General features: G+C 43.2%; 1 protein-coding gene across 1 annotated transcript in view; it reads left to right on the plus strand.

Annotated features, from left to right (window-relative positions):
- plcl2 (phospholipase C like 2) overlaps positions 1-27987 on the plus strand; it is a 45672-nt gene that overhangs the window by 9719 nt on the left and 7966 nt on the right. Inside the window, exons 3-5 of the mRNA XM_080471539.1 lie at positions 13843-16323; positions 18072-18275; positions 22814-22889. Of these exons, the coding sequence (XP_080327665.1) occupies positions 13843-16323; positions 18072-18275; positions 22814-22889 (2761 nt within the window). The remainder of the gene's footprint in view (positions 1-13842; positions 16324-18071; positions 18276-22813; positions 22890-27987) is intronic.

Raw genomic sequence — 27987 nt, forward strand, 5'->3', positions numbered from 1 at the left:
CCACCAGGAACAAATGATTGTTTTAGTCAAACTCCTTCAGCAGGTCAGTCGCTAAATGTTTGTTTGAGCAACGTCTGAGTGTAATCCCGTTGCCCCACAGCAAAGCCACTGGCAGTTGATGGTGTAACCTACAGAAGATCATTTGATTGGTCCTTCGCTGCCTCACAGTTTCTGTGTTTGTGGCTTCAAGGCGACTCGGCCGCAGTATTTCACCTGAATCACAGCATCTTCACTCATCGGCGTGCGACCGACTGGTTTCAAGGGCGGCTTGAATAACCTGGCAGTGATTAGAGTCCTGCTACAGCGTGGTCGGTCGTCTGCCCTCATGTATTCATATTTCATCGTTAATAAGCAGCGAAGCACGAGGAGAAAAGGTATTTCAACATTTAACGTGGCTTTTACTTCGGGCCGGGGCTTTACGCCGGTAATTTCAGTCAATTAATAAAAAATGAATAAAAACTGTCCCTTTCAGCTCTCGACATACAGATCATACCAATGCAACAAACGCATCAGACGATAAATGTTCGATGTAGAACAAAGCTAAGAAGAGTAGTACGTTAACGGATGTGATGATGAATAAGATGAGAGTTGCTTAGAATGGAGAGATTCCGTTTAAAAAAAAACTGGCAGAAGTACAAACACATCTGTCATCTCACCAAAGTCGTTGACATCTTCTCAATGCTAAATGTGTAGCCGCGCACTAACGTCAACTTTGACTAGGTTACAAGAACGTAGTTTATATGTTGACTCTTTAATCTACCGAAAGTTGTTAGAATTGAAAAATAAAATTCATCTTGATCTTGAAAATGAGCAACCAATAATATAATAAAGTAATATTGGCTGTTTCAAGCCAATAAGACCAATAAGACCTTCTCAGTGATGGAATAGTAAATATTTATACAACCATATATTGAGAGACATTCATATTATGTCGGCAATGCCAAACGCTGTAACTAGAAATACATCTAAGATGTACAGTCCGATTTATATATTATTGCATCACTGGCAGGTTAATACTATGATATTAGACTTATTAGGAAATTATTTAATTATTGGCTGTATTACTTTTGAATTAGCCAGAAGTATGACGTTATTGGCAGGTATTATGTTTTTGCCCATTTGCTTCCATACACACTTGATTCAGTTGCATCGAGTTGCTCCTGGAATGTCTCTTTATGCTTGAACACACCTTAAAAATCTTACTTTCAAAAGAGTTTAACCACAATCCTTGGTTCGAATTGGCTCTGGATACGCTACCATCCAACAAGACGACTAATGATGGCCGACCTCGGTCTAGTGTCACTGTTTATGTGATCGTCTCCACTGTTTGGAGAGAGTCTTGTGTCTCTGTAACTTGATCCTGCGAGGGAACTTGCTCTTGTTGACTTTGCAAACTGGAAAGCTTTGTTTGATCAAACCGACAACTGAAGTCCTGCCAAGAGTGGAGTCGCGTTAACGTGCAAACGGCTTCACAGCTACTTCACAAGAGTTTTCATCCAACAGTGTTTGATGATCAAAATGATCGGTCTCAGCTTTGGTAGTGAAACTCTTGAATTTTACAGCCCCAGTACATTAGATCTATACAGAGATCTTCACATCTTTCCTCGTTCCCGGTGCCTGAACATCACGTTACTGCTGCACCACCTTAAGAACCTCGGTGAGTGAATCAGCGAAGCTGTTATTGCAATCAGAACAATGTTGGCTGTGGAAATCTTATGCAATTGGCAGCTAATGGCCTGTGTTGATTTTTGCTCACACTGCAGGCAGAAAGCGTTTGAAGCCTGCCAGAGCCCGAGCCTGTCTCATCGCCTCACGCCTTATCAGATGCCGAGCCGTGCCGGTGCCGTTCGCTCGCCGGCTTTCGTCAGACCTGAACCGTAACATGACAGTTGTGCTTCATCACTCCCCAGCTGGGGTCTGATCAGAATGCAAATTGCCTGGTTGACCTGACGTGAATAATGCTGCAGCTAAACGCTTTGAAGATTGACCCGGTTTTGACAGTAAATTGGTGCACGCCGCGCTTCTGAGCTGCAACATTACGCAACCCGTCAGTAACGGGGGAGCTTGCGCTTTTTGTTGATCAGACCTCACCACCGAGTGTCATTCACCGTCGACGAGCAGTAGTGGACAGTGAAAGATGCAGTATGGTAGACTGATGGGGAAGTGGTGGAGCGGAAATGTCCTGGTTTGCTGACGGATGTCCCACTATGGCTCTTCTAAACCTCCAGCTGCATCAGGCTGGGGCAGTCGGTGTGAAACGTGCTGAACAAACAGACCTCAACACCCGAAGCATCTCAGACAGGAAGAAGCTAAAACACATGATGGCGTAAAATTAAAATCGAAGCCAGAGGTCGAGGGAGAATTTGTCAAAACTTCCTGAATATTGCAAAAGTTCTCAAATCAAGGATACGTCAATATGTTTTGCAGCATAAGAATAAAATGTTGTCAAATGATAATTTAACTAGAGCTACACTCGGTAGAACTAAGACCTCCGCCAACGCCACATTTGTTTGGGGAACCAAATTAGCATCGCCAACATGATAGCTGTTAGCTCATATCAATGCTAACTAGGTAGGCCAGGTCGCTACATCACTGCATGAAAAACTGAGCAGGGAGCGTCTCCACGGCAACAGACGCTGATCTTTGATATTCATGAGGTGCCTCTCTCATCTGCTTTGCATGGCAAATTCTACCGCAGATTTATTCGGAAATGGTTAGTCGACAACGTCCTACAATCTAATCAATTTGTCCTGAACATTTCATGTATTTCGGGTGAGTAGTATTTGCGAAAAGTTGGTAAAATGCATACATACAAACTAATAAATAAATAAATAAATACAAGCAGACAAAAACATAACCTTCTCGGCACAACTTTCAATTTGGCTTTCAAGTTATTACAATACCAGTTTATTGCTTTGATCTCTGGATTAGAATTACTTTATCACAAAAAGAGATTGACTCACTGTGTCATCTTGTGGTAGAAAGTGGTATTACAAGGCGGGAAATCGTGTGGCTCACAGGCTCGCTTGTTAAATTCTTTTTTTTTTTTGTATACCCGCTGGAGTATTCACATCATTTTCAAGCAAACCAAACTGATGTTTTTCAACATTTTAGGTCATTCTGTATTTGTAACCCCCCAAAAGAACGTCTCAATTACTGTGTAGTTTCTTTCTGTCACCAAGTAAACAGGTAACGCCAGAAATTAAGGACAGTAGCCGAGAGGTTTTTGCCACACAAACGTCCACGTAAATGTAAAAAATCCTCAGCATCTGTGTGTTTCCGTCCGCCAAATCTTTGCAGTGTGCGATCCTCCTCCTCCTCTCTCTCTTTCTCCCACATCTTACCTCTCTACGATGGTTTCTATATGAAGGCAGAATGCCAGACAATGATCTATACTTTGCGGCTTGCCAGCATGCGCGACTCCAGCTGTTCACACATCACTTCAGCCAAAAATCTGCTAACAGCAAACTATGTCACATGAAAGCATGTCTGACCCTCTGTTATGTAGTCATGAGATTCAACTGCAATAATAGAAAAGAAAACAATATAACGCCACGCTATACACACGGTCGTTTTTCACACGTTGTGGTTTGTTTATTGGTTACACCAAAATAAAGACAAGAAAAGAAAAAAAGGAGGGGAACTGAGATGAGTTGATGTGCTTGATGAGTCATTCACAACCCAAAGTCGTGTTCTTTTTCAAGTTCATATATAAGCTGAAGAATTGAGATCTATATTTCTCAAAAGAATTAAGAGCATTTTCACAAAGTTTTTGTGCCTCTTCTCCGTGAAAGGTGTACACCACGGGTGTCAGACTCTTGAAGCTCGATGAATAATAGATTAAAGAGATACCTTGGAATCCTGTTGTAGCTCGTCTTCACCGGTAAAACGCGTAAAATCCTTTATCAGGCGATGGAAGAATTCAATGTAAAAACACTGTGTTTCGAACTAACCTCGCTGATGTCCCCTCCAATGTCACCTTGACTTTGTCTTTCCTGTGGGGACCAAAACACCAGACTGGTTTCAGGAAAGATGATCTATGGCCGTTTGCTTCATCGGCAGAGAGGGTTTGTACCCTACAGTGGAACAGTCCTCCGGTGATGTATGTGATGATATTAATAGCCATGTTCTTCTTCGGGTTTTTTTTTTGGTTTTTTTTTCTAAAAGCTTGTGACCTTACGTCTTTGTCATGTAATGTCAGAGGACACCAGCTGACGGTTGATCCCTAATTTGTCTCATTTCATCAGGAGGGGGGCCCTTGACATTGATGTGGAACTAACGTGCACGCCGTGAAATGAGAAACGGCACGGGTTAGCGACTCAAACGCACTTTTCCATCGGGTTTATTGCTCCTCTCAAGGTCTTGTGTGGATATTTTCTCTCGAGCACGTCCTCCGAGTGCCAGGAAACCGGTTGTGAAAGGTGAAACAGTCACGGTTGAGGCGAGCTGTTGAAATGAATAGGGGAAAGGAGGCGTCGTTGCTTTTCGTTTCACGGCAGCTGGCGTCCGCAGGCCTCAGCTCGGCCACGATTTTCAAAAGATTAAATTCTGCAGGAACTTATTGTATCAGAACCAGAGGAGCTTTTGTTTGTCCCCGGGGAGCAATTAAGAAGACTGCACAGCAGCAAAGGCAAACACAATGCGGTGTATTCATCCGTCTTCTTTTACCACTTCATCAGACTATGGCTCCGCCCACAACGCACGTCTTGATGCTCAATTCACTTTTTCTTTTTTTTTGTCTGGGATCCGATTTTTCTGCGTGATCGTTTCAAACTCGACCTGCCGTGTGAACGTGATCGGACCGGATGTTCTCGGGCCCCAGAGCTCAGAAGACGACGTGAAATCACACCGAGCTATTGACTCATGGCACGCCGGTCAGCAACCAGGGTTGCCAGATGTGACTCACTGTTTCCAGCCCAAAAAACGTAAAACCCACACACCTCGATAAGAACCAGCTCAAATCTCAGCCTGCGTAGGAATCAAGATAAAACTGTAGCTGGAGCAGATCCCAGCTGACTGTCAGGCCGAGGCAGGGTACGTCCCGGACCGGTCGCCAGTCCGTCATGGTTAACACAGTTGATATTAATCAATAGAAACGCAGAAACAATACATTTCCTAGCCAAAAATCTAAAGTGCAGCCTTATTTGAGGACGCATACACGTAGGGCATAGCGTCTGCGCCTGTCCATTCACGCCTGGAAATTCTGCGCCGAGGTTCCACCAAGTCGTTCGCCGCCATTTATTTATTTATTTCTGTTTATTTTCCGGTCATAATGTACAATTTGCAAAATAAAAATTGTTTTTGCCCGGCCTCTTGAATTCAACGACGCTTCTTCAATGAAGTACACCGGACCAATCAAGGCCCTCGTGCTTTGCGTACTTCCTCTCGCGCTCTTTGCCACGCCGAACACGTAGTCAGTCTGTTGGCTGTGCGCACAACAGGTGGTTCATATCAATGCTTGGCCTGCGTGTGTCGTTTGGGTAGGGAGTATAATCTGAGTCTTTTTGCAGTATATCAGGTGCTTTGAGGTTATCGTAATATTCCATTCTAATTTGAGAAGAGCTGTCACGCGCTGACCTTCCTGTACTTCCTGCCTTTGGGGTTATATCGAGTTGAAGCGACCCGAGCGTGTCGATACTCGTTATCTAATTCCATTCACTGACAGGCGGTTCTCATCTCATTATTGAGGGCGTCGGACTCGTGTTTATTTAGGCTCCGGGAAATATTCTGCTCCAGGGATTTTTCCAGATTACGCCGTGTTAAATGATGATATGGATTCGAACTCTCAGCCAATCGTCCGTTGAGCAGTCGAGTGCGGCAGCACACTGGACGTTGCTCCTCGCCTCTCTGATTCTGCGAACACGCGAATCCTCAGGTTTGATGTCACCGTGGAGGAAAACAGACTTCAGGCTGAAATACTTCAACACCGGCGTCACAGACTTCTGCTGTCGCGTTAATCCACTTACACAGCTTTGCTCGCTGGTGGCCTTTTCCCATTTTTATTCATTAGCTCAGTTTACTGATGGATTATTTGAGCTACAATAAGTCAAGCCGATCTCTTTCTCCCCATTGGATGACGAGACACTAACTACTTAAAATGGTTTATAAACCGAAAATATTTAATTTCATTCCAGCTCTTTATTCATTTCCACATTTAAGTGGGAACAATTATGAAAAAGTGACCGTAACCATTCCGCATCAAAACCCCTTCATAAAAAGGGATTACTAATATTAGTGTGTCATAAATTGTGGTTAATGTTTCAATCCAATATTTGAGAATATTAGAGGCTTTCTGTGAAAGCCTGAAGCAAAAAAAAAAAGAAAAAAGTGAGAGCTGATGATGTAAAACCGGGAACAGTTCCACAGAGAACCGTTTGGAGAAAAATAGTGGTGAACAATTAGCTCACAAAACCTGAGGCAGTTTTTTTTTTTTTTTGGTTAATGGTGTTGGTGCATTTTTCACTGCTGCAGACGCGGCTTCAGAAAAGCCAGTCCAAGTGTAAAACGCATTATAGCTGCAAGCACTGATTTAGTCGCATGCTTTTTTTTTTTTCTTTTTTTTTTTTTGTCGCCCGTGTGGACCCACTCAGCGGCGTTACGCAACGCAGTGTTTGGCTTAAAGGGGTCAGACAGTGCAGTTACAGCAGGTAGCTGCTGTCTTTTTTTTTTTTTTTTTCTTCATAATGTATATACATATATACAGCCCGACAACAAAAGTGACAAACACTCATCCATCCAATCAATGTCAGTTATTACTGTCAGAGTATAAAGAAGGAATAGCCCTCGCCGTTACATTTTGCTAAAAGGAAATACTCCAAACAGAAGACATTCGCACCATTTATTGCATTTTAAACATATGAAGTGTTTAATCTCTATATTTCACAACAATTTTTAATTTTAAATGCTTCTGAAGTACAAGGCACTTGGTGCAGTACTCTGGATCAGGGTCATTGTTGGGATAAACTCTTTAATCGTCTGAGACCAGGCATGAAAATACTCTTATTATATATACTATTATATAGTATTAATACTAAATAATATTAAGTCAACTGTGGTTGTCAGTTGTTTGGTGCTTGTTATTTAAAAATACTTTGGTTAATTTGGTTGTGTTTTGCTCCAGTGGAGTGATATGTTGGTTTTAACCTTCACTAACCAAAGTTAGTAGCAGAAGGTTACGAGTTTGTCTGCGTGTATATATTTATGGACTTTTCACTAAAACCATTAACCCGAATTGCATGAAATCTTCAGGGACGATTTGCCATCATTCAGGGACCAATCCATTAGATTCTGGGACGTTATCGGCTCACCGTTCCCGAATAAATCCTCCAAAAAACTGCAGCGAATCGCCCAACCCTATGATAAAGCGGTATGTTTTTACTAGGGATGCACTGATACCAATACCAGTATTGCGTATTGGTCTTATACTGTTCATGAGTTCTCAAACTCATAAGAGTGACGCAATATTATATTATATTATATACATTCGAACAAGTGTTTGAGGTGAATGATGGAGACCAAAGTAAAGTTGATGGCAGATTCTCAACCCGATTAGTGATCCGATTGTACTTTAGTCCTTCAAGGGGAAAAACTTTTTTTTTTTTTTTGTAAAGTTGTGCTAAGTGCACAGTCATCATTCTACACAATGTTTGATTTTCCACCAGAAGCAGCTCGGTGCTTTGGTGACAATATACAGAAAGTCTTTTGATGACAAAAACTGACTCAGTCGGAAAAGTACATGTGGTAATTTTTAAAAAAATAAAATGTGTAACGTCAACAGATCGTGTTTCGTTTTCATTCAATAACGTTAACGCCATTTTTGGAGGCAACAGACCAGAAGCGACAGGCCCAAAGTTTTACGACGTGGTTACAGTTCAGTGAATACTCACATGTTCAAAGAATTGTACGTGTTTTATCAAGTATTCGTGTCTCTCTGTATCGGTAACTACCCAGGTGTGAGTACTTGTGCTCTTGTTTGTAGAAAAGTGGGTTTTGGTGTATTAACTCATTCTAATCTGTGTTTTACGTCGTATAACACATCATTTATGTTTTTGCAGCTGATTCTAAGAACTGAAATCCAAATCCACAGTCTCTGACTCGCCGTTTCAAACTTCTGTAACACGAAACCGTCGACGTTCTGTCGTAGCGAAGAAATAGACAGAACTTCTGTAAATAGCAGCCGAACAGGGAAGTGGAGAAGTTACCAACATCCATAATCATCCTGTTTACGGGCCTCGTTTCAGTGTGATGAACGTGACTGAAACCCTTCAGGTGGCCCGCGGTATTTCGGACATAAGCGGAAGCAACTCCCGCTTGTATATTTGCTCATGGAGTTCAGGTAAGAGTTCACGCCTGGGGTGTTTACCTTCAGTGGACTAACTGAGACTCCTGTCATCTGCTGCAGCACAGGACTTATCTGCTCCGAGCACCGGTGGGATCCAGCTGGAGAACACACCGTGCCCATATGCTAATTCTAATCAAACAAAGCCCTCTCTGGAAGGTTGTTTATGCATGCGTCGAGTACTTGCTCCTGGATTTACACGGTGGACACTAAGCGCCGCGAAACGTCTGAATAAATTATTTCCTTTCATACTTATCCACCATTTAGAATTGACCTGGAGACGCCTTTTATTGTGGCGAGCGGTCAGCTTTCTCTTCACGTCTCCCGACACATTCGCTTCCTCTTCCTCGCCATCATACGTTCTGTTTCCATGTGAGTCATTGTGCTTTCGGTTCTTCCTGTTCCTTCACAGTGCTTCCTGTCAACGCGTCCCACTCGCACATATACGTTTCCGTCACAGTCATTAAGTTCAGAGTAAGAGATACCAATATTTTGTTTTCAAAATGTTGCTGTGTATACACAAAACTTTTCTGAAACGGGGCCGAGAAGCATTTTCTCTGTTGTGAGTGAATAGTGACACGTTTAGACAGAGATACAATTGGATTCTCCTCAAGTTGTTTAAGAAAAGACCATCAAGTACCATCGAAGTACTTATGTATTTATTCCCATGCATCGATGAGGTTCTATCCACAAAATTACCAAATTAAATCTCAAGACAAGCCTCCTCCAGAGTGAATTAGATGAAGTACGATTATATAAGCCACGAACACACCAGGACTCATTCAAAGCTGGTTGATGTTTCAAGTCAGCTTCGTGTCATGATTCCTGTCAGGAAGGATTATTTACCCTTTTAATAAGGAATGTGTCCCAGTATGGGAGCTTCAGGATATACTTGAGCTTTCTCACTACTGAGCAGCTTTAGATCTTTTTTTTTTTTTTTTATTATTATTTTTCCGTTCTTGAGTTGGAAAATGATTCAACTGTCGATCTCTCATTTGCATCCCACCACATGTTATCCATGACGGATCATTTCCCACTCAAAACACTACAGCTTGTTTCAAGCTGAATTAAAACCAGTCGGTAAATGGAGCATTCCAATAAATACAGTTCATCTCACTCGAGCAACAGCGAGTCACATAAGACGGGGACACGTTTCTGCCTTCTGAAGGGTCTCTGCACTCGTATGTAGATGGGATTTAATTCCTTGGATTTATGGTAATGTTGGACACCGTTCCGGCCCGGGGTTGAGAGGTGATTCATGCTGCACTGCGATTCAGGAGACGCTTGTTGCAGGAGATGTAGGTAGAACAGGAGAGCAAAGAGTAATGGGTCCCATGTGACTTCCCCCAGTCGCACAGAGAGTTCATAACTGCTCAGCGAGCCAGATAAAAATGCGGTTTTCGGTCCATTAAGGGATTCAGACTCCAGTGGGATCAGTGAGCAGTTGGGCATACTCTGCCTTCCTTTAGTCGTTACCTTTCCTTTCTCCATCGTTTTTTTCTCTTCGGCTCTTTTGTGTTTCGCATCTATTTGACTTCATCTCCGCCGCTCACTGAATCCACATGTACGGATTACAGTAGGTAAAGACGGAGGCAGAACCGCCATATAATGAAACATCTGAAATCTGTTCCATGCATCATTGACTTGAATTGAATAGAAAAACAAGCCCAGAGGTGAGAATGAGCTCCTGACAATGTAAACAAACGTTTAGATTCACACGTTTTAGAAAATCCTGCCGTTGTGTTTGTGCGTTTAAGTATTTTTGGCGCCATTTAAACAAAGACGTTTCAAGCGAAAACGCATCGTTTTTGCATTTTCTTTTCAGATGTATGATGCATTAACACGGCGACATTTTGAAAATGATGTAGTTTTCATGTTGGGCCACTAGTGGGTGCTGTTTGTTGTTTTTTTGTAATGAAACCAGACACACACACGCAGCAGAGAACAATAAACTATAAACATGAACAATGGGACAGATGACCATGTTGGATTGTTTTTACGATGACTGTCGACTATAAAACTACCAAGTTCCAGTTGGAAACTCTGTGAAAAAAACATAGTTCTATTTACTACGGCCGTGGTACGACGGCGCAGTAGCAGCGTTTTAGAAATGTTGTGTTTTCCCTCGTTCACGAAGAGACAGAGTCTGGGGATTTTCAACAAATCTGCGATATTACGTACGGCAATAATGATAAACATTATATGAAAGGTTAATTTTCTCATATATCTGCTTTCACACAGAGAAAAGTTGGCTTAGTGTATTGAATTCCACCGGTGACTCAGCACGTACTCCCCAGCACTGTAATTTCTGTCCTGTCACTCTTTCTCACACCTCAACACACAAACCTGTCATCCTGTGATATGTTAATGCTCCTTTTAATCAAATTAAAACATTTAATTACTGACCCCGACCTAGCAGCCAAGCTTTGTAAGCCCTTAAACTGGAAGGATTAATGAGTTTGTCCAGACTGTGTGTGTGTGAACATCTCTTGGATATCGTCTCTGTTTCCATTTAAAGCCTAATAAAGAAGCCACCGTTGATCATAGTTCACTGTAGTTTACTGTTGGGAGTTCAAGAGGTAGAGATGAAGAACGATAAGAGATATTTCTGTCCAGAGGAGTATGTGGCCTATAAAACAAACATCTCACACAACTATAAATGGACAGTCTGATCTGGTGATTGTTTCGTTTAAAATACCATTTAAGGTCTAATGAAACCGGCCTTGCAGAAGAACGCACGTCCCGGGTCATCTGACTGAACAAAAAAAAGAAGGCGGCTGTTGCGTAAGAAGCATTCTGCTGAGGAAGTATTAACGAATGCCGAGACGGACATGGGCGTGTGCTGTATTGTTTTCCAGCTTCGTTAAAGGAAGCGGAGGGAAATCCTGAGGAGGAGGCCAAAGCGCCGACTTTAACTCAACACCAAGACATAACAACGCAATTCTTGTGCAGATCACGAGGATTATCCGCAGTCATGCGTTTTGGGGCATTTTAAGCTCTCCTTTTATATATATAAAAAAAAAAAGAACTCACCTGAAGCAGCAGACTGTAAAGCTAATGGGATTATGGTGTATACATGTTACCTGGCATGCACCATCTCACAGGCTTAAGATGCCCTCCTGTCATTGTTTGACGGTCAGTCGCTGTGTTTACCCAAACTCTGAAACACAGAGGGGATTTATGATGATTAATTCATTTTGAAAGAGAATCATTTCTGCTTGTTTATTTACCCAAGTGCATGCCGACAGCTTCCCTCTCTTTTTCCTGAAGGTTTATGACTTCAGACGTTCGCGTTCAAGACTTTTGTTTCAGCATTCCCGGCGTCTGTCCTCTCGAGTGCTTTTCCATTTACTTTTATTACGGTCTGACATCTATTCTGACGTCTTTATTGTGCAGACAAATAAACAATTTGACTGAGAGCGGGCGGACGGACTGAGGTCAGCATCCATTGCTTCTTGCTGCTTTTTTTCTGCAGTCGCAAACAAATGCCCACGATGCAACACTGCACATCTCGACAGCTGTATTGGGGGTTTGGGGTAATGTGGAAAGAGGTTGACAAAGAAGAAAAATGGAATAAAATGGAAATACTTTGCGACTTTGTTCATTCTCATTTGATACTAGCATGAGAATGTAGAAAAGAAAAGTTTCAGATGAATTTATTGAGGCGCAATAGTAAATTCTTGCTACTTTGACGATGCATCATTAAGCCACCATGCAAGGATTAACCCTTTATTTAGCCTATTTTGTATTTAGCTGCATAACTTTAAAAGATATCTTGTTTAAAAGAATACTGACGCAAACTAGTGCAAATTACAGTATCTTTATTTTCAAATGTAAATCCACTGCACTTGAAAAGTTATATGTAGGCCACTTTTCCCCAAATAACACATTATGTTAAATACTCAGGAGTAGAGTGACGTTATATATTTCAAACATGCGATTAGCAATAAGGTTAAGTATTGCCATAATAATGTGACTTGTGTTAAATACAAACAGGTTTGTTGATGATGTCAATTTCTTTGTTCTTCTCAATTTGTTCACATTGAACATCTTGCAGTGATGATGAATTCACAGTATTTAGTCTAACCTTACCCATGAGTCATCTATATAGCCTCTTATAGCTTGTTAAAGACAAATAATGTGATTTTGATTAAACTCTTATCAAATTTGGCATAATTTAGTTTAAATTCTCAAGATATTCCATAATAACATTGAATTTTCCCATTTCCAAGTACTTAAAAGAGTTCCCTAAGAAGGGTTAAGAAACTCAATTGGTTTTGGAGGTTTATGAAGTGACTATTCCCAAACGTAAGAGGCTGTTGTGCTGAAACAAGCTGCGACAGTGGAAAAAACAGGGTTCATTGAAGATGTCAGAAATGTGGCTGCTGTACATGACTGGATTTGTGTGGGCCACACTCTCCCAGGGGAGATCCCCTGTTGTATCTCTGTAATACCCGGTGACAGATACCTTAAATCACCCCACCAGAATTGCTGCAGCGCCGTTTCTTGGCAAGCGTTCAGAGGAAACCGAGAGATCAGAGTGGAAGACGTAACACGCGAAGAGCACCTCAGAGCCCACAGCACGTTTGCGTCGAGTTGGATTGTTCTAGAAGGTGGATCTCGCGCCGTTTTGCTTGCTGTGTTTTGACAGCTTGAAGGTAGAATATTTAGTCTTCAGCTCCACTTGGGAAGACGTGCAGACCTTTGAGAGTACAGATTGTACTCTGTTGAGAAATTGGAAGGGGGAAAAAAGGAAAGATTTGGTGACTAGACTGGAGACTGATTGAATAATGACACTACATTTGATTAAAGTGGGATAAAACAAAATGATGCATGAGGAGCATTTTATTTTCTCTGTAGCTGGCTGATCCAATCCTATGTTTTTGTTCCAGCAGTTTACAAATAGGATAAGCGTGTTAAATGTATACGAAGAAACTCATTTATTCACTGCGATTTAAATAGAATCTTTTTTTCCCCATTTAATTCCTGTTATTTCTTACTCTTGGCATTAACGAAAAGTGCATTAACGACACACGGTTACTGATGAGCTCCAGAATCAGGCTTCAGGTTGGTGTCATTGTCAGGCGGGTTGTGTAGTTGTCAGTAATCGCATCTCTCAATGAGAGTATCCTGAGTTTAAGTCTATAGCACTCAATATTTCATCCTACAGTCCAAAAAGATGCATTTCAGGGTATTGCATGACTATGAATCAATGATAGTATTGTTGCTAAATTGACAACTTGTCCTCAGTATTTTAGACATTGCCCATCGTCAGCTGGGATTGTGTCCAGCACCCCATGACCCTCACTTAGAAACGTATTAAAGAAGGATTGGTTGAAGTCAGAAAGACCTCTTTTTGTCCAGAAAAAAGTTCAAGGAGGATAAACATTTTCAAGGTTCTTTCTCAGAAACTCTAATGAACTTCTTTCCTTTGCAAATGTGACTGTCGTAATAATGAATGCCAAGGAGCTTTTGCTTATGCACTATGTCTTGTTTGTCTGCAGGATGGAAAACAACGGAAAGAAAGGAAAAAGACGGTGTCCTTCAGCAGCATGCCCACCGAGAAGAAGATAAGCAGTGCGAGCGATTGCATCGGAGCGATGGTGGACGGCTCTGAACTGAAGAAAGTCCGGTCCAATTCGCGGGTCTACCACCGCTACTTCCTCCTCGACGCAGACATGCAGTCCTTGAGATGGGAGCCTTCTAAGAAGGAGTCAGAAAAGGCAAAAATAGACGTAAAATCAATCAAAGAAGTTCGGACGGGGAAAAACACGGACACTTTCAGAACTAATGGAACTTATGACCAGATATCTGAGGACTGCGCTTTCTCAATCATCTTCGGGGAGAACTACGAGTCGCTGGACTTGGTGGCAAACACTGCAGACGTAGCCAACATTTGGGTGACGGGGCTGAGGTACCTGATCTCCTACGGGAAACACACCTTGAACATGATTGAGAGCAGTCAGAACAACATGCGCTCGTCGTGGCTCGGCGAACTTTTCGACGAGGAGGACAGTAACCACAGCAGACACGTGACGATATGCGCTGCCGTGCAGCTGGTCAAGAAGTTAAACCCGGGACTCAAAAATGTGAAAATAGAACTGAAGTTCAAGGAGCTTCATAAAGCCAAGGACAAATCAGGTTCTGACGTGTCAAAAGACGAGTTCATTGAAGTCTTTCATGATCTTTGTACAAAACCAGAAATTTATTTTCTATTCGTTCAGTTTTCCAGTAACAAGGAATTTCTCGACACAAAGGACTTAATGATATTCCTGGAGGCAGAGCAGGGAATGGCGCAGGTCAGTGAAGACACCAGCCTGGAGGTCATTCAGAAGTATGAGCCCTCTAAAGAGGGTCAGCTGAAAGGTTGGCTGTCTCTAGACGGGTTCTCCAACTATCTCATGTCTCCAGAGTGCCACATATTTGACCCTGAACAAAAGTCTGTTTGCCAAGACATGAACCAGCCTTTGTCCCACTACTACATCAATGCATCCCACAATACCTACCTGATAGAAGATCAGTTCAGAGGTCCTTCTGATGTGACAGGGTACATCCGTGCCCTCAAGATGGGCTGCCGCAGCGTCGAACTTGATGTGTGGGACGGGCCCGACAACGAGCCTGTCATTTACACCGGCCATACGATGACCTCGCAGATCGTTTTCCGCAGCGTCATTGACGTCATCAACAAGTATGCCTTTGTTGCCTCCGAGTTTCCGCTGATGCTGTGTTTAGAGAACCACTGCTCCCTAAAGCAGCAGAGGGTGATGTTTCAGCACCTGAAGAAGATCCTCGGAGACAAGATCCACATCGATGTCCCAAAACCCGAGGACTGCTACCTTCCCTCGCCTTCTGAGCTGAAGGGGAAAATCCTGCTGAAGGGGAAGAAACTGAACACCAACTGCACCGCTTCAGAAGGCGAGGTGACAGATGAGGACGAGGGGGCAGAGATGTCTCAGAGGATGAGCATCGATTCTGCAGAACAACAGACTATTGCACTCAAGAAATTCCAGCTGTCGAAGGACCTCTCAGATCTGGTCACTTTGTGCAAATCGGTGGAGTTCAAAGACTTTCAGACGTCTTTCCAGAGCCAGAAGCACTGGGAGCTCTGCTCTTTCAATGAGGTCTTTGCCAGTCGCTGTGCCACCGACTTCCCGGGTGACTTTGTCAACTACAACAAGAAGTTCCTGGCACGGGTTTACCCGAGCCCAATGCGGATCGACTCCAGCAACATGAATCCACAGGATTTCTGGAAGTGCGGCTGCCAGATTGTAGCGATGAACTACCAAACTCCTGGCCTGATGATGGATTTAAACATCGCCTGGTTCCGTCAGAACGGCAGCTGTGGCTACGTTTTGCGTCCGGCCATCATGAGGGAGCAGGTCTCATATTTCAGTGCCAACACTAAAGATTCAGTGCCTGGAGTTTCTCCACAGCTCTTACACATCAAGATCATCAGTGGACAAAACTTCCCCAAACCCAAAGGCTCAGGTGCCAAAGGAGACGTGGTCGACCCCTACGTATATGTGGAGATACACGGCATTCCTGCCGACTGCGCGGAACAAAGGACTAAGACCGTCAACCAGAACGGGGACAACCCTCTCTTTGACGAGAGCTTCGAGTTTCAGATAAACCTCCCCGAGCTGGCAATGGTGCGCTTTGTGGTGCTCGACGACGACTACATCGGCGACGAGTTCATTGGTCAGTACACGATTCCCTTCGAGTGTCTCCAGCCAGGTTTCCGCCATGTTCCGCTGCAGTCTCTCACGGGGGAAGTTCTGCCGCACACCTTACTGTTTGTTCACGTGGCCATAACCAATCGAAGAGGAGGCGGGAAGCCGCACAAGAGGGGGCTGTCGGTGAGAAAGAGCAAGAAGAGCAGAGAGTACGCGAGCATGAGGGTGCTACTGATCAGGGCCGTGGACGACGTCTTTAAAACAGCCATGTTACCACTGAGGGAGGCAACAGACCTCAGAGAAAACATGCAGGTAAGACATTCAGGATGTTAGAGGCTGAAGTCTGTCACTTATAAACGTCCAGATACTCTTCCAAATATCAGGCGCAGTCACATCTATAACAGAGACTTAACATGCAGATGCACAAACCATCGCACGCCACTCAATGGGCTATCAGCTCATCCTTATGAATTGTGCAACAGCAGAAAAGAATCAGGGGACCAAACTTAGAAAAATAGTAGTTCCCTGTTTGAATAATACATGTGACAGATCTTCATAACCTCCCATGTGTAAGTGGGAAAAGGTTACAGTGGGCAGGAACAGTGAATCCCATCAGAATGTTTGTACCTTTTTTTATGTTTATGTCTGGTGAAAGAAAGACTATTATCTTCTCAAGGTGTCAGTCTGTCCTTTTCTCATTAGTGCACCGTCTCCCAATCACCTCGGGAGAATTTTCTCAAAATCTAGATCGCATTTCACACGACTCGAGATGGACCGACTAAAATAGCCTCACTTATTTTTGATGCAACGTGATACACGTGGAATACCTTGTGGGAATTGCTGAAAAACTTGACATCCACATCCAGTTTCAAAGAAAATCAATTTGTTAGCCAAAGTCTAACGTAATTTTGAACTTATTATATTCCTCATATATTCTTGTTAAAACGTAGATTGTGTTTAGATTTGGTCCATATGCTCAGTGTGATGCAAAAAAAAAAATATGTTAAGGTTTGGCTGCCAGTGGCCTTTAACTCATTATGTCATTATATCATTAGAATCTGAATATAATTGACCAATTTCTACGACTACAATATCGAATATATCATCTAATAGCCTGTCATCATGGTCCAGAATAGTCTTCATTTCATATATCATCGAAATCAATTCTAGTTTTTGGAAGAGACTGAAATAAATGTAGTGAAATTTTCTTTTATTTTAATGAGGCCCGTCTTAATGTTGTGTACAGAGTTGTATCTTGTGGTGTTGGCATTGGCTGAGCTGAGCTGTCAGCTCTGTGTGGGTCGCTCTGATTCACTTACTAGGTTGTCTGAAGTTACATCAGTTAGTGGGAGGAAGATGCTCTATAATCTGCTTCCCGTGTGAAGAATTTTGGGCCGTTCCTCACAAGTTCAATTACTTCCTGTTCGTCCTCACATTAGACTAGACTTCACCACAGAACCAGTAAATTTTCCTTTGTGGTGTTTACATCAAGCGTCACATTCAAAGTCTGTGAAGATTAAATTAAAACGGTATGAGAAACTCTGCAGTGGAATGTCACAACACTCTGCGGTGGGTCTCACGTTGTGTATGCCCCCCTCCAGGCATTGTATTAGGTTTTATTTTGGTACCCTTGTTTGTGTTGCAGTCGTTGTATGATAACAAGCTTTTGGCCTTGAGACTCCTCACACATGTCGGCCGTCCTCTTCCACTCTGTCCCTCCGGTTGTTTATCTATGTTGGGTTTAAATTTGGCCGCTCGCAGGAAGTTCAGGATTTGAGTGTTTTGTGTCATTTCCATGTCAAACTGTTGTTACGCCAGATTGAGTAGCTGACCAGAGTGAGCGCGAGGGTTTTCACAGGTGACGTCCGTGGCCTCTTCCTCTCACAGTGTTCGACTCACGTTTTTATCAAGCTGGAACATCAGGTTCCTCTTCTTTTTTTTTTTTTTTTTTGTGATATTTTTGGTTATGCAAGTCGACATTTGTCCTGCTCAGCTTGCCAGAATAAACCAGCATAACCACGCGTCGTTGCCCAGATGTAACGCATCTCTCCTCCCTGCAGAATGCCATTGTGTCCTTTAAAGAGCTGTGCGGCCTTTCAGCAGTGGCTAACCTGAAGCAGTGCATCCTGGCTCTTTCCACTCGGCTGACGGGGCCGGACAACAGCCCCCTTCTGTTGTTCAACCTCAACGACCAGTACCCCAACCTGGAGCTCCAAGGCCTGCTGCCAGAAGTCCTCAAGAAAGTCGTCACCACGTATGAAATGGTGAGTAACTTTGATTAATAATGTCTTTGCTCTCCTTTTTCTCTGCTTCTATTGCCTAACCCCAACCAGAACAACCACAAATCTCCACCTCTGAGTCTGGTTCCGCAGCTTTCTTCCTGTTAAAAGGGATTTTCTTTCCTTTCCACCGTCTCCTATGGTTGCTCATGTGGAATTCTTGGGTTTTTTGTTCTTTGTAAAAGTGCTGTGAGATAACTGTGTTTGGTGCTACATAAATAAAATGCAATGGAACTGACCTGACAATAATGGGATTGGAGCTGTGACCCTCTGGTCACAAGCCAGCCACTTAAAATCCAACACACTGCCATCCAAACATCCATCTTCTCCTCGCTTACAGGATGCGCTCTTCAAAATAAGCATAAATATTGTCTATTTAAAGATAAAAAACAAGAAATAGAAGAATTTTATATTGGCTCAGTACAAGAATCTGGAAGAGCCTCATTACCAACAAACATACATGTCGGGTAGGAATCTGTACCGATATTTAGTTTTGGTTTTTTGTGATTCATAAGTTTAGAATAAATTTCACAAATTTGCAATTTCGAGCCACCAGCTGACCTCACAGGCATGTTTTTTGGACTGTGGGAGGAAACCCGTACACATGCAAACCCCTCACGGCAACCGTATGAAACTATCCCACCAAATGTCAAAGAGGCGAAGGGCTGGTTCCAGGTGTGACGGAGGGCGACGGGACTTTCCTTCTTGTTATTCTCCCAAAACGAGCAACAATGCAAAGCTCGCCAGCTACAGGGGCTTCCTCAGGTTTTGCTCCACACAACAAACACACAGAACTATCATCTCTCTTTAAGCTTCTTGTGCATGTATCGAGGTTATTGGGGAAAAAGAAAAAGAAAAGGAAACTTAATTCCATTAACATTAGTGAGTCTCAGCATTAGCAGTGTGGTTCAAAGAGGATTTGTTAGTGTTTTTCTCTGCATTAGCCCGCCGCTAACAGAAAGAAGATGTAACCAAGCACACTGACTTTGATCGGGTCGATCGCTCGGCGTGACATGACTTAACGGGGACATGCAGAGACGGTTAAGTAATGTGCTCTGTTAAGTAATAAAATCGATGTTCACAAGTTATGCAACACGCCATTCAGGCTATTCCCAGGCAACGCCATTACCCTCCACGCGTCATGCTCCCGTTGCATTGATTCTTGGCACATCGCGGACAAGTTGGCTTCCCACCGTCATATCAGGCAGGAGGCACAAACCCCCGGTATTTATAATGGATAAATGAATAAATAAATCTCTGGCAAACAGTTCAGCAACAAGTGAAGCAATCACACATTCATCTGAAAATGAAAGCTCGTTTCAGCAGAACCGATTGCACCAGTCAGATATTCGGCGCCGGCGCGTGCAACCCGCTGCGCCGCTGTCCGGGGAGAGCGAGGCCGGACGCAGATTGCTCGGGGGAACCCCTGGTGTTTGTACACATCGAATGTGAAAAGTGCTCTCTTGGATTCGGTGGCAGTTGAGATGTAGACGCAGGCGCCGGTGTCACATGTGTGCAGCTGAGCCCACGAAGCATTCACAGGCCATTTCATTTGTTATGGAAACGGGATGTGAAGGAAAAGTATGAAAGACTCATCAGGGCTCGGATGTGTTTCTCTTCCTTCATGGATCAGTCCTCACCTCTCGGTACTCACAGGGAAAAAAAACGCCTAAACAGGCGTGTGATGGTGAAGAGATGTGGACCGATTAAGGTGACCCCTTGACTCCAAAGTGGGGGAGGGGCTCAGGTAATAAGCTCTGATGGAGGGACGGTGCGGAAAATTGCGTCGGGAGGGGAAGAAAAGGGGAAAATGACGGGTGTTTGGGGACGAAAAATCGAATAAATTAAGAGCAGAAGCTTAAGTGGTGCGAAGCTGCAGGCCTTGATCATCAGCAGGGAGAAGTGATGGTGAGCGGCGCCGGCGGGGTAGGGAGGGAGGGGGCGAGCTGACAAGTACGAGAGGCACAAACCAAACGAGGCAAGGCAACCTTAAAGAATTGTAAATAATGTATGGAACCGTACAATTAGAAATCCAGGCGCCGTGTCAAAACCCACCACGGGGAGCAAACCGGGCTCTCGCCTCCTAATTGGCACACACAGAATCTGGGTCTCCATCCATGCCTATTATTGAGCTTGGAAAAGAGGTGGAGGGGACGCCAGCTCCTGGTCTTAGATAATACGGTCTGATTTTATTTATTTATTTATTTTTTACCGCCTCACAACAGATTAGCTGAGGGCACAGTCTGGAGATGGAGAGAATAAAAAGAAACTCTCGACATTGAACCAAAGGGACTTCAAGCCCATATGTTAGTCATTTCTTTATTTGGCATTCGTCTCTCTCTTTTCTTCCTGCGATACTTGAAAATATCTCAATGATTCGTGCCAGCTCAGGCCAAAGGTCTGCATGTTTTCAATGGCCTTGAATATATAATTACAACCTGCGTTTGAAATCGGTTCCCATTGACTTTAAATGGGCAGAATTATATCGACGTCCTAAAAATAAAAGTGCATTTGTGTCTTCGTTAGATACGGGTAGTAATAATTATAATAATAATGAAGCTAAACATACTATTTAGAGAAGGCAGTCTTTAGTATGCAAATAGAGCACAGTCCACCCACTTGCCTTTAAAAAAATAAAAAAATAAAACTGCAGTTAAAGACATTTGCGATGCTGCGTCTGCCACCAAGACCGTAATTTCTTCAGCCATCAGGAAAGTAATCACAGCATGTGCGACAGCTCTAAGTGCTGCAACCGCAGCTGCCGAGTGACACGAACAGCCACAATCACTTAGTCATGACTGCTGGGAAGCAAAACACGGTGATTCACTGGAGGCCCGACGCAACCGTGGCCGCCCGGCACGCGGTACGGTGACGTCGGGGACCGGAGGTCATGTGGTCATACTCGCCAGGGAGGAACAGAAAACATCTTGTGTCAGGGTTGTCGTGACCGCATCGTAATCGCTTGTTATGTTGTTAGGTATGATGTCAAAAAAAAGCAAAGGTTGAAGTCGGGATGCACCGATACCGATATCGATACCGATACCAAAAAAAATATCAAGAGGAAGCGAGAGCTAGGTTTTTTTTAATACGTGTTTTAATACAATAATTAAAAGTTAAACTATCCATTTATTTGTTTTTATTCTGATGAAAGGAAAAACTAATGTTAGGAAAAGGCATCTCCTCGACCCCCCCATTATTTCTGAGCTTCTGTGTTCCCCTCTGTAGCTCTCTGCTGCCCCCTAGGGGAGCCTTAAGCCCACACAACATACGCCGCTGCTTTTATCTACAAGTGAATAAAAAAACAGAGGCGGGACTTGATTAAAAAAATTATTCAGATTAATTATGTCACTTGATAACAAATTCAGTTTTGCTGATTTCGGAAGACAAATGAATTGTCAGACTCACTTATGTTCACATGTGTATTCATTTCTTTTAGCTTTTGATGCGTTCCGTTTAGCAGATTTAATATTTCGGTTCTTTACACCAGGGTGCGGGCTTCCCTGCTTCACGTCGCCATTTACTAAACACCTCGGCCTGCTTAGTAAAGGAGCTCCTGAGCTCCATCGCGGCTCCTCTTTAATGGCGATCTTCAATGAAACGGCGTATTTCTCCTTCCTTGCGCTCTATCTTGGCAGTTAGGCGCAGCAGCCTGGCTTTGTGACGTGACCTTTCCGCGTAGTTAAGCCTCTTTGGGAGAGTACAAGTAAATGTACAAGTCAATTACAACAGTGCTGCACACACAGGGACACAGTCTGAACTGGCCTATGCCCACTATCCTTTAGCCACTAATTGAAATCAAATGCAGAGCATCAAAAAAAAAAAAAAAAAAAAAAAAATCATCTCGATCAGGTTAAACAATTAGTGAAGTCATGAGAGACGAAGCTCCAGATGGTCTGAATGCTTATTTACCAGCATGTGTGACTGCCCACATATACACCATTAACCTCCTCAATCGACTCTGTTGTGTGTGGAAAGAGTGGAGTCTTTTTCTTCTTTTCTTTTTTTTTCGGGGGGGGGGGGGGGGGCATTTAATATGGAAATGGAGCGCCATGAGAGTTGTCGGAGTCTGCAGGTCAGCAGAGTTTGTGCACTCAATTAGGGAGCGAGCAAAACACCAGAGGAGCTAAAACTTAGCGTCTCTGGCAGCTGTGGCCTCACAGATAACGCAGCGCGAGCGCTTCAGAACCACCGGCGTCCTCGGCTTTTCATCTCATGGCCTTGATCGTCAGCAGTTTCATTTGAAGGGATTCCTTCAACGCCAAGTACAGCGATGCGCCGTGCTAATTTTCTTCTGGAAAACAAGGCGACGACTTTTAATAAACGGCCTCATTGCTCGTGTCTCCTCCTCTGTAATTCAGGCTTAGAAAAAAAAAAAGAAAAAATGCAATTCAGCGACTTCGCCCTCCCACGCCCTCTGTGATAACTCGTCTTCGGGGGCCTTTCCGTCGACACCTGGTCACGAGACAACTTCCTGTGTTATTTTGGGGAGGCAAATATTAACAAGCCTACTGACCTTCTTTCAGGTGATCCAGACCTGCAAGGCCCTGCTGGAGACCTTTGAGAGCGTGTACGAGACCATTCAACAGACACAAAAAGCAGGTGAGACACAGATCAAGACTGTTTTTCTTTCACCTCCACGAGACACTGCGCTGCAGAACAGAGCGATTCAGGAAGTCCTTCGTCCCCGCTGCAATAAGACTGTTTAATGCCTCCTGAACTCGCTCACACACTGCAATCATAATCAGAATTTTTTATAATTTTTCCAAATCCCATTTTAACTGTAATTTTATGTATATTTTAAGCCTATTATTTTGCAGTTTCTTAACTTATTCGAATCGCATCTATGAAATAGTGGTGTATGAATGGAAGTTGATGTTTTTATGTTTTCTTTGGCTGAGCTGCGGGACAATGGAATTTCCCTTCAGGGATCAATAAAGTTCTATCTATCTATCTATCTACCTACCTACCTACCTACCTACCTACCTACCTATCTATCTATCTATCTATCTATACATTACACAAATCGCTAAAAACAGGATAGAAACAAAATATTGGAGCAAATCTGAAAGCATGCCGATATTTCTCGTGATGGCTTGAAAAAGGATCGTAGAGACGGGTGGAGGCAGCAGAAGTCAAGACGCTTTGACTGGACATGATAAACATGAGCAGGTGTCAGTAAGTTGAACGGCCAAGAGGGGGCGGTAGAGAGAAGTTTCAGGTTGAGACGGTTCCGACGTGTTGGACAGAGGATGTTGGAGGTGGAGCTTCCAGACAGGAAGTGACGATTCGTGGATGTCGTGAAGGAGGACGTGGAGATGGTTGGTGGGATAGTTAAAGCAGAAAACTTAAAGTCCACACTGTGAAGGTGGGTTCATAAGAAGATAGATACGGAATACTGCAGGAATCAGAGTTCGGATACTTCTGTAAAAAGTGCTTTAAATGTTAACGTTTTCAGAATGTAATTAACATCTTTCCGTGAAAACACGGGGACAATCTTAGAGTTGTCGTGATTACGATATCGACATGCACAATTAGGGACGGTCAAAAGCCACTTTTTTTTTCCCGCTGATATCGAGTACCGATACTTATATACCATGAAGCGTAATTCACACTCCATATGCAAATGATATGTGAAGGCTACGCTGCAACATGCTCCAGCTCCCTGCCAATGTTATGCACATTCATTACAAAGACTCATTATATTACAAAAACTTACAGTCAAAAACTTTTGAAAATTCACTGACCTGTAAAATTCAAAAACTGTCCAAATACTGTTTAAAGCAAAGAACAACTTGCTGCCGGGCGACATTCAGAAAATGTTCAGCGAGTCACAAATTCAGGGGAAAATGAAAGTTAAAAGACTCATAAAGTCTGCACCACCCACAAAAGCTTCTGTGTCACCATCCGTGGTGTAAAATGCTGGAATGATTTATGTACTGAGATTAAACTATTATCAAACTTAAAACAGTTTAAAAGAAAATATAAAGAGCTGATTATGGTGAGATACAAGGTTTTGCTATGAGAGCAATGGCTTGTGGGTAATGGTGTGTGTGTGTGTGTGTGTGTGTGTGTGTGTGTGTGTGTGTGTGTGTGTGTGTGTGTGTGTGTGTGTGTGTGTGTGTGTGTGTGTGTGTGTGTGTGTGTGTGTGTGTGTGTGTGTGTGTGTGTGTGTGTGTGTGTGTGTGTAAAGGATTAAAAAAGCTATACGTCTTCCTACCTCCTTTTCCAACATGTAACGCAAATGTTTTAAAATGGGAGTGTGTGTCAAGTTTTCTCGGAATTACTCATTTGGATGAGTGTCTCTCTTTTGTTTTTGTTCCTTCTGCTCGTTTCTCTTGTTTGTTGCTCGTTAGCATGTAGCATGTAGCACGGCTCAGAATTAAACTAATGAGTGACATTGGGCTACCTCTGCCGTTTCCAAAACTTTCCCGTGGCTCCGACCATCGTCGTCACGCAAACGGACGCAGTGGAGGTGTTGCGTTTTCCCTTGAATCCGTTGCCGTGTAAACGTCGCTAAATTTAAAGGTTATTATGGCGCTATGTTTACTCGAGATGAAAGTGGGCCGCATGTGGCCCCTGAACCCAAAAGTGGCTTCGTCGACTACTCGCATGCATCCCAAATTATTGCTGCTGCGTAAACTCTTCCGGCGCCTCTTTAGCGTGACTGATCGAGCAAGTACGAGTCCGTGACGCTCTTGTAATCTCGCATGTGAAGGTTAAACAGACTTCAGTTCAAAACCGCCACAAACACGACAAAAAAAACAAACCAAGATCAATGAACACTCTTTGTCACTTGCATCTAAAACGCCCCCCGCTCCCCCCCCACCCCCCCAAAAAAAGAGTGTAAAATGTACCCTGGTTTCTAACCCCATTAGCTGCCCCTCCTGATTGTTTACCCGCGGCCACAAAACACAGATCAGTCAATACCAAGTGAATTAGTCGGCGCTTGTTTGCATAAAGTGGTATTACCATTTGATTCATGTCCATTTATCTGATCCGGTCGGTGTTTCTCTTTGAAAGGGAGCCGACCAGGTGGAGATGGTTAATTTATGACGGTAAAAGCATGCGTGATAGACGAGAGCTAACAGAAAGCAGTCCTTCTATATTTCCTCTGTAGTGGACACTCGGTGGACACGCGTCAGTTAAAGCCTGATCCGTGTAGGTAATGTGTTTATTGAGCGACTTGCCTGATGTCACATATTAACTTATAAAAAAAAAGGCTCCATACATCTTTTCCAGGTTGATTTTTTTTTTAAATCCAAGGTACTTGAACTTTTACATGGTAGCAGAAATACTGCCTCAACCTGTTAATTCTGATGTTAATGTGATTCATAATGCAGCGTTTTCAGGCAGTAAATCCAATCTAGCATAGAAAGCAAATCCATCAGTAAGTAAGCCTCCTGGAAGCACTCGAGAGCGAGGGAGCAAAGGCGGACCATCGCCACACCAGCTCAGCTTTATTGGTTTCCAGATGGATGACTTATGAAATATTCATCGTCTATTGTCTTGGCCCATCAGAGAGCCGGACGACCGAGTCATCCAACGCAATTCAACGGCTCCGTGCAATTTTTATTTTTATTCATTAATTTCTTTTGGTTTCCCTTTGCTGTTCAACCGGCTTCCAGCCTCGAACAAACCGTCGACTGGCTGCGGGGATGAAGATGCGCTCGAGCCGCGGCGAAATCTGAAAGATTCCCCGCCGAATCCTCTGCCCACATCTGCGCTGCTAGAGTTCAGTAGTTGTGCGTTTTTTTTTGTGGGGGGGGGGGGGGGGGGGGGGGGGTTGTTCAAATGTAGCGCACAGCGTTTTAAAAAAAAAACGCCCACTCCATTAAGTGAATGACTTAATGACTTGCCTGTGTCTCTGCAGCCATAATGATCCCTTTCATCCACGCAGCCTTTCGTTGCCGTCGGGGACGAAACGGTCGCCGCTTTTAATGGCAACCTTTTCAAGCCTCACGTTGAAAAGTGGTGCGGCGGCACCCGGTTTAACCGGCGGCTCTCAGACTCGGGGCTGCCACCCGGAGCTGTTCGGTCTGCGAGAAACGCCCCGCGAGGAAAATCTCTTGTACAAGTTATTGAAGACGGTTTCCTCTCAGAAGAACATTCCTGTAGTAGTTTAATGTAAATTGGATTAAATGATGACAGTTGTGATTAGGGGTACGGTTTGATACTGCACATATATTTCAAACTAGCCCCTCGATACAACTCAGCCAGTACTGGGTACCGTCAATGTATTAGCAATGTCACCCGCAGGTACTTAAGGAAGTTCAAATAGTAATATCTCTATCATTGTGTATGTGAATGCACCTGAGAGAGAAAGAAAGCATTATATGTATGTGTAATAACATTAATAGTGAAAAAGTATCAATAAAGTGGTAGTAATTCCTTGAAAAATATCAATAAAGTACCAGTTATAGTTAAAAAGTATCAATAAATTAGCAGTAATAGTAAAAATTATCAAAAAAATGTGCAGTAATTGTTTAAAAAGTATCAATAAAGTATCAGTGATAGTAAAAAAGATCGATAAACTAGCATTAATAGGTATATATTATCAACAAAGTTGCATTAATGATAAAAAAAAAGAAGTATCAATAAAATGCCAGTAATAGTACAAAAGTATTAATAAAGTAGCAGTGATAGGTAATGAATATGAATAATTTCACAGTACTGGTTAAACAGTATCGATACATTAGCAGTAATAGTACAAACGCATCAATAGAGTTATAGTAATATTTAAAATGAGCCACTATGTAAAGGTTGATGGATTCTAAACCAGGATCCTGGACCAGGTTCTGAGTCTCGGACCCCAGTGGAACCCGTCTATAAATCACTTTTTTCAAATAATTAAAAGTATCAGCGCCTGAAGGGGAAGTCTGGCTCACATTATTAGATCTCTTCCTCCTTCATTACATCGCCAGTTTAACCAAACGGCTGTTCATTATCAGCTGTTCGCTGCAGGTTCACTTCCTACTTCCTTCTGACTCGATCCACAAATCACGGCAGGAAAACCTCCACTACTTTGTTTATTTTTTAATATTATTATTAATTATTATTATTATCATCATTCCAAAGCCTCCACAGAAGCTTTCGGGCCTCAAAGCTCCTTTTATATACGATTATCTAAAACCGTCTTGAGAAAATTCCGACAACTGCAAAGTAGGACACAGCAGATGGCAAACTGATGAACTTGAGCATTGATTTATTTTCCATCCTGACATAATTTTTATCCCAGTGGTGTGTGTGTGTGTGTGTGTGTGTGTGTGTGTGTGTGTGTGTGTGTGTGTGTGTGTGTGTGTGTGTGTTGTGTAGAAACTGGGTCAGTACGAACCCAGCCCCCCCCCCCCCTCTTTTACATAAAACAGAACATTTCAGCTATTTAAGTTGTGAATAATCCATCAGCACTTTCACCAAAGGCAGCTTGAGGAAATGCAGTCAGGTGTCGGGCCGTCGCTTCCTTCACACACACACACACACCGCCGAGCTTCCGATTAGCAGCCGGACGGGTCGGCCCACACGACGTTCGTAAAGGCCGAGCGCTACGTTCCGGCGACACTTCACTGGATACAGAGCAGACGGACGATGTTTGTGTTTCATGTCGGAATAGTTCTTGGTTATAGATCCCCCCGAAAATCACATAACTTTAATGAGAGCTTTAACCTTTTAGCTCATTTTTCTTATTAAATCCGGCAGTTTC

This window comes from Lipophrys pholis, assembly GCF_963383615.2.
Source record: "Lipophrys pholis genome assembly, chromosome: 9".
Lineage (NCBI taxonomy): Eukaryota > Metazoa > Chordata > Actinopteri > Blenniiformes > Blenniidae > Lipophrys > Lipophrys pholis.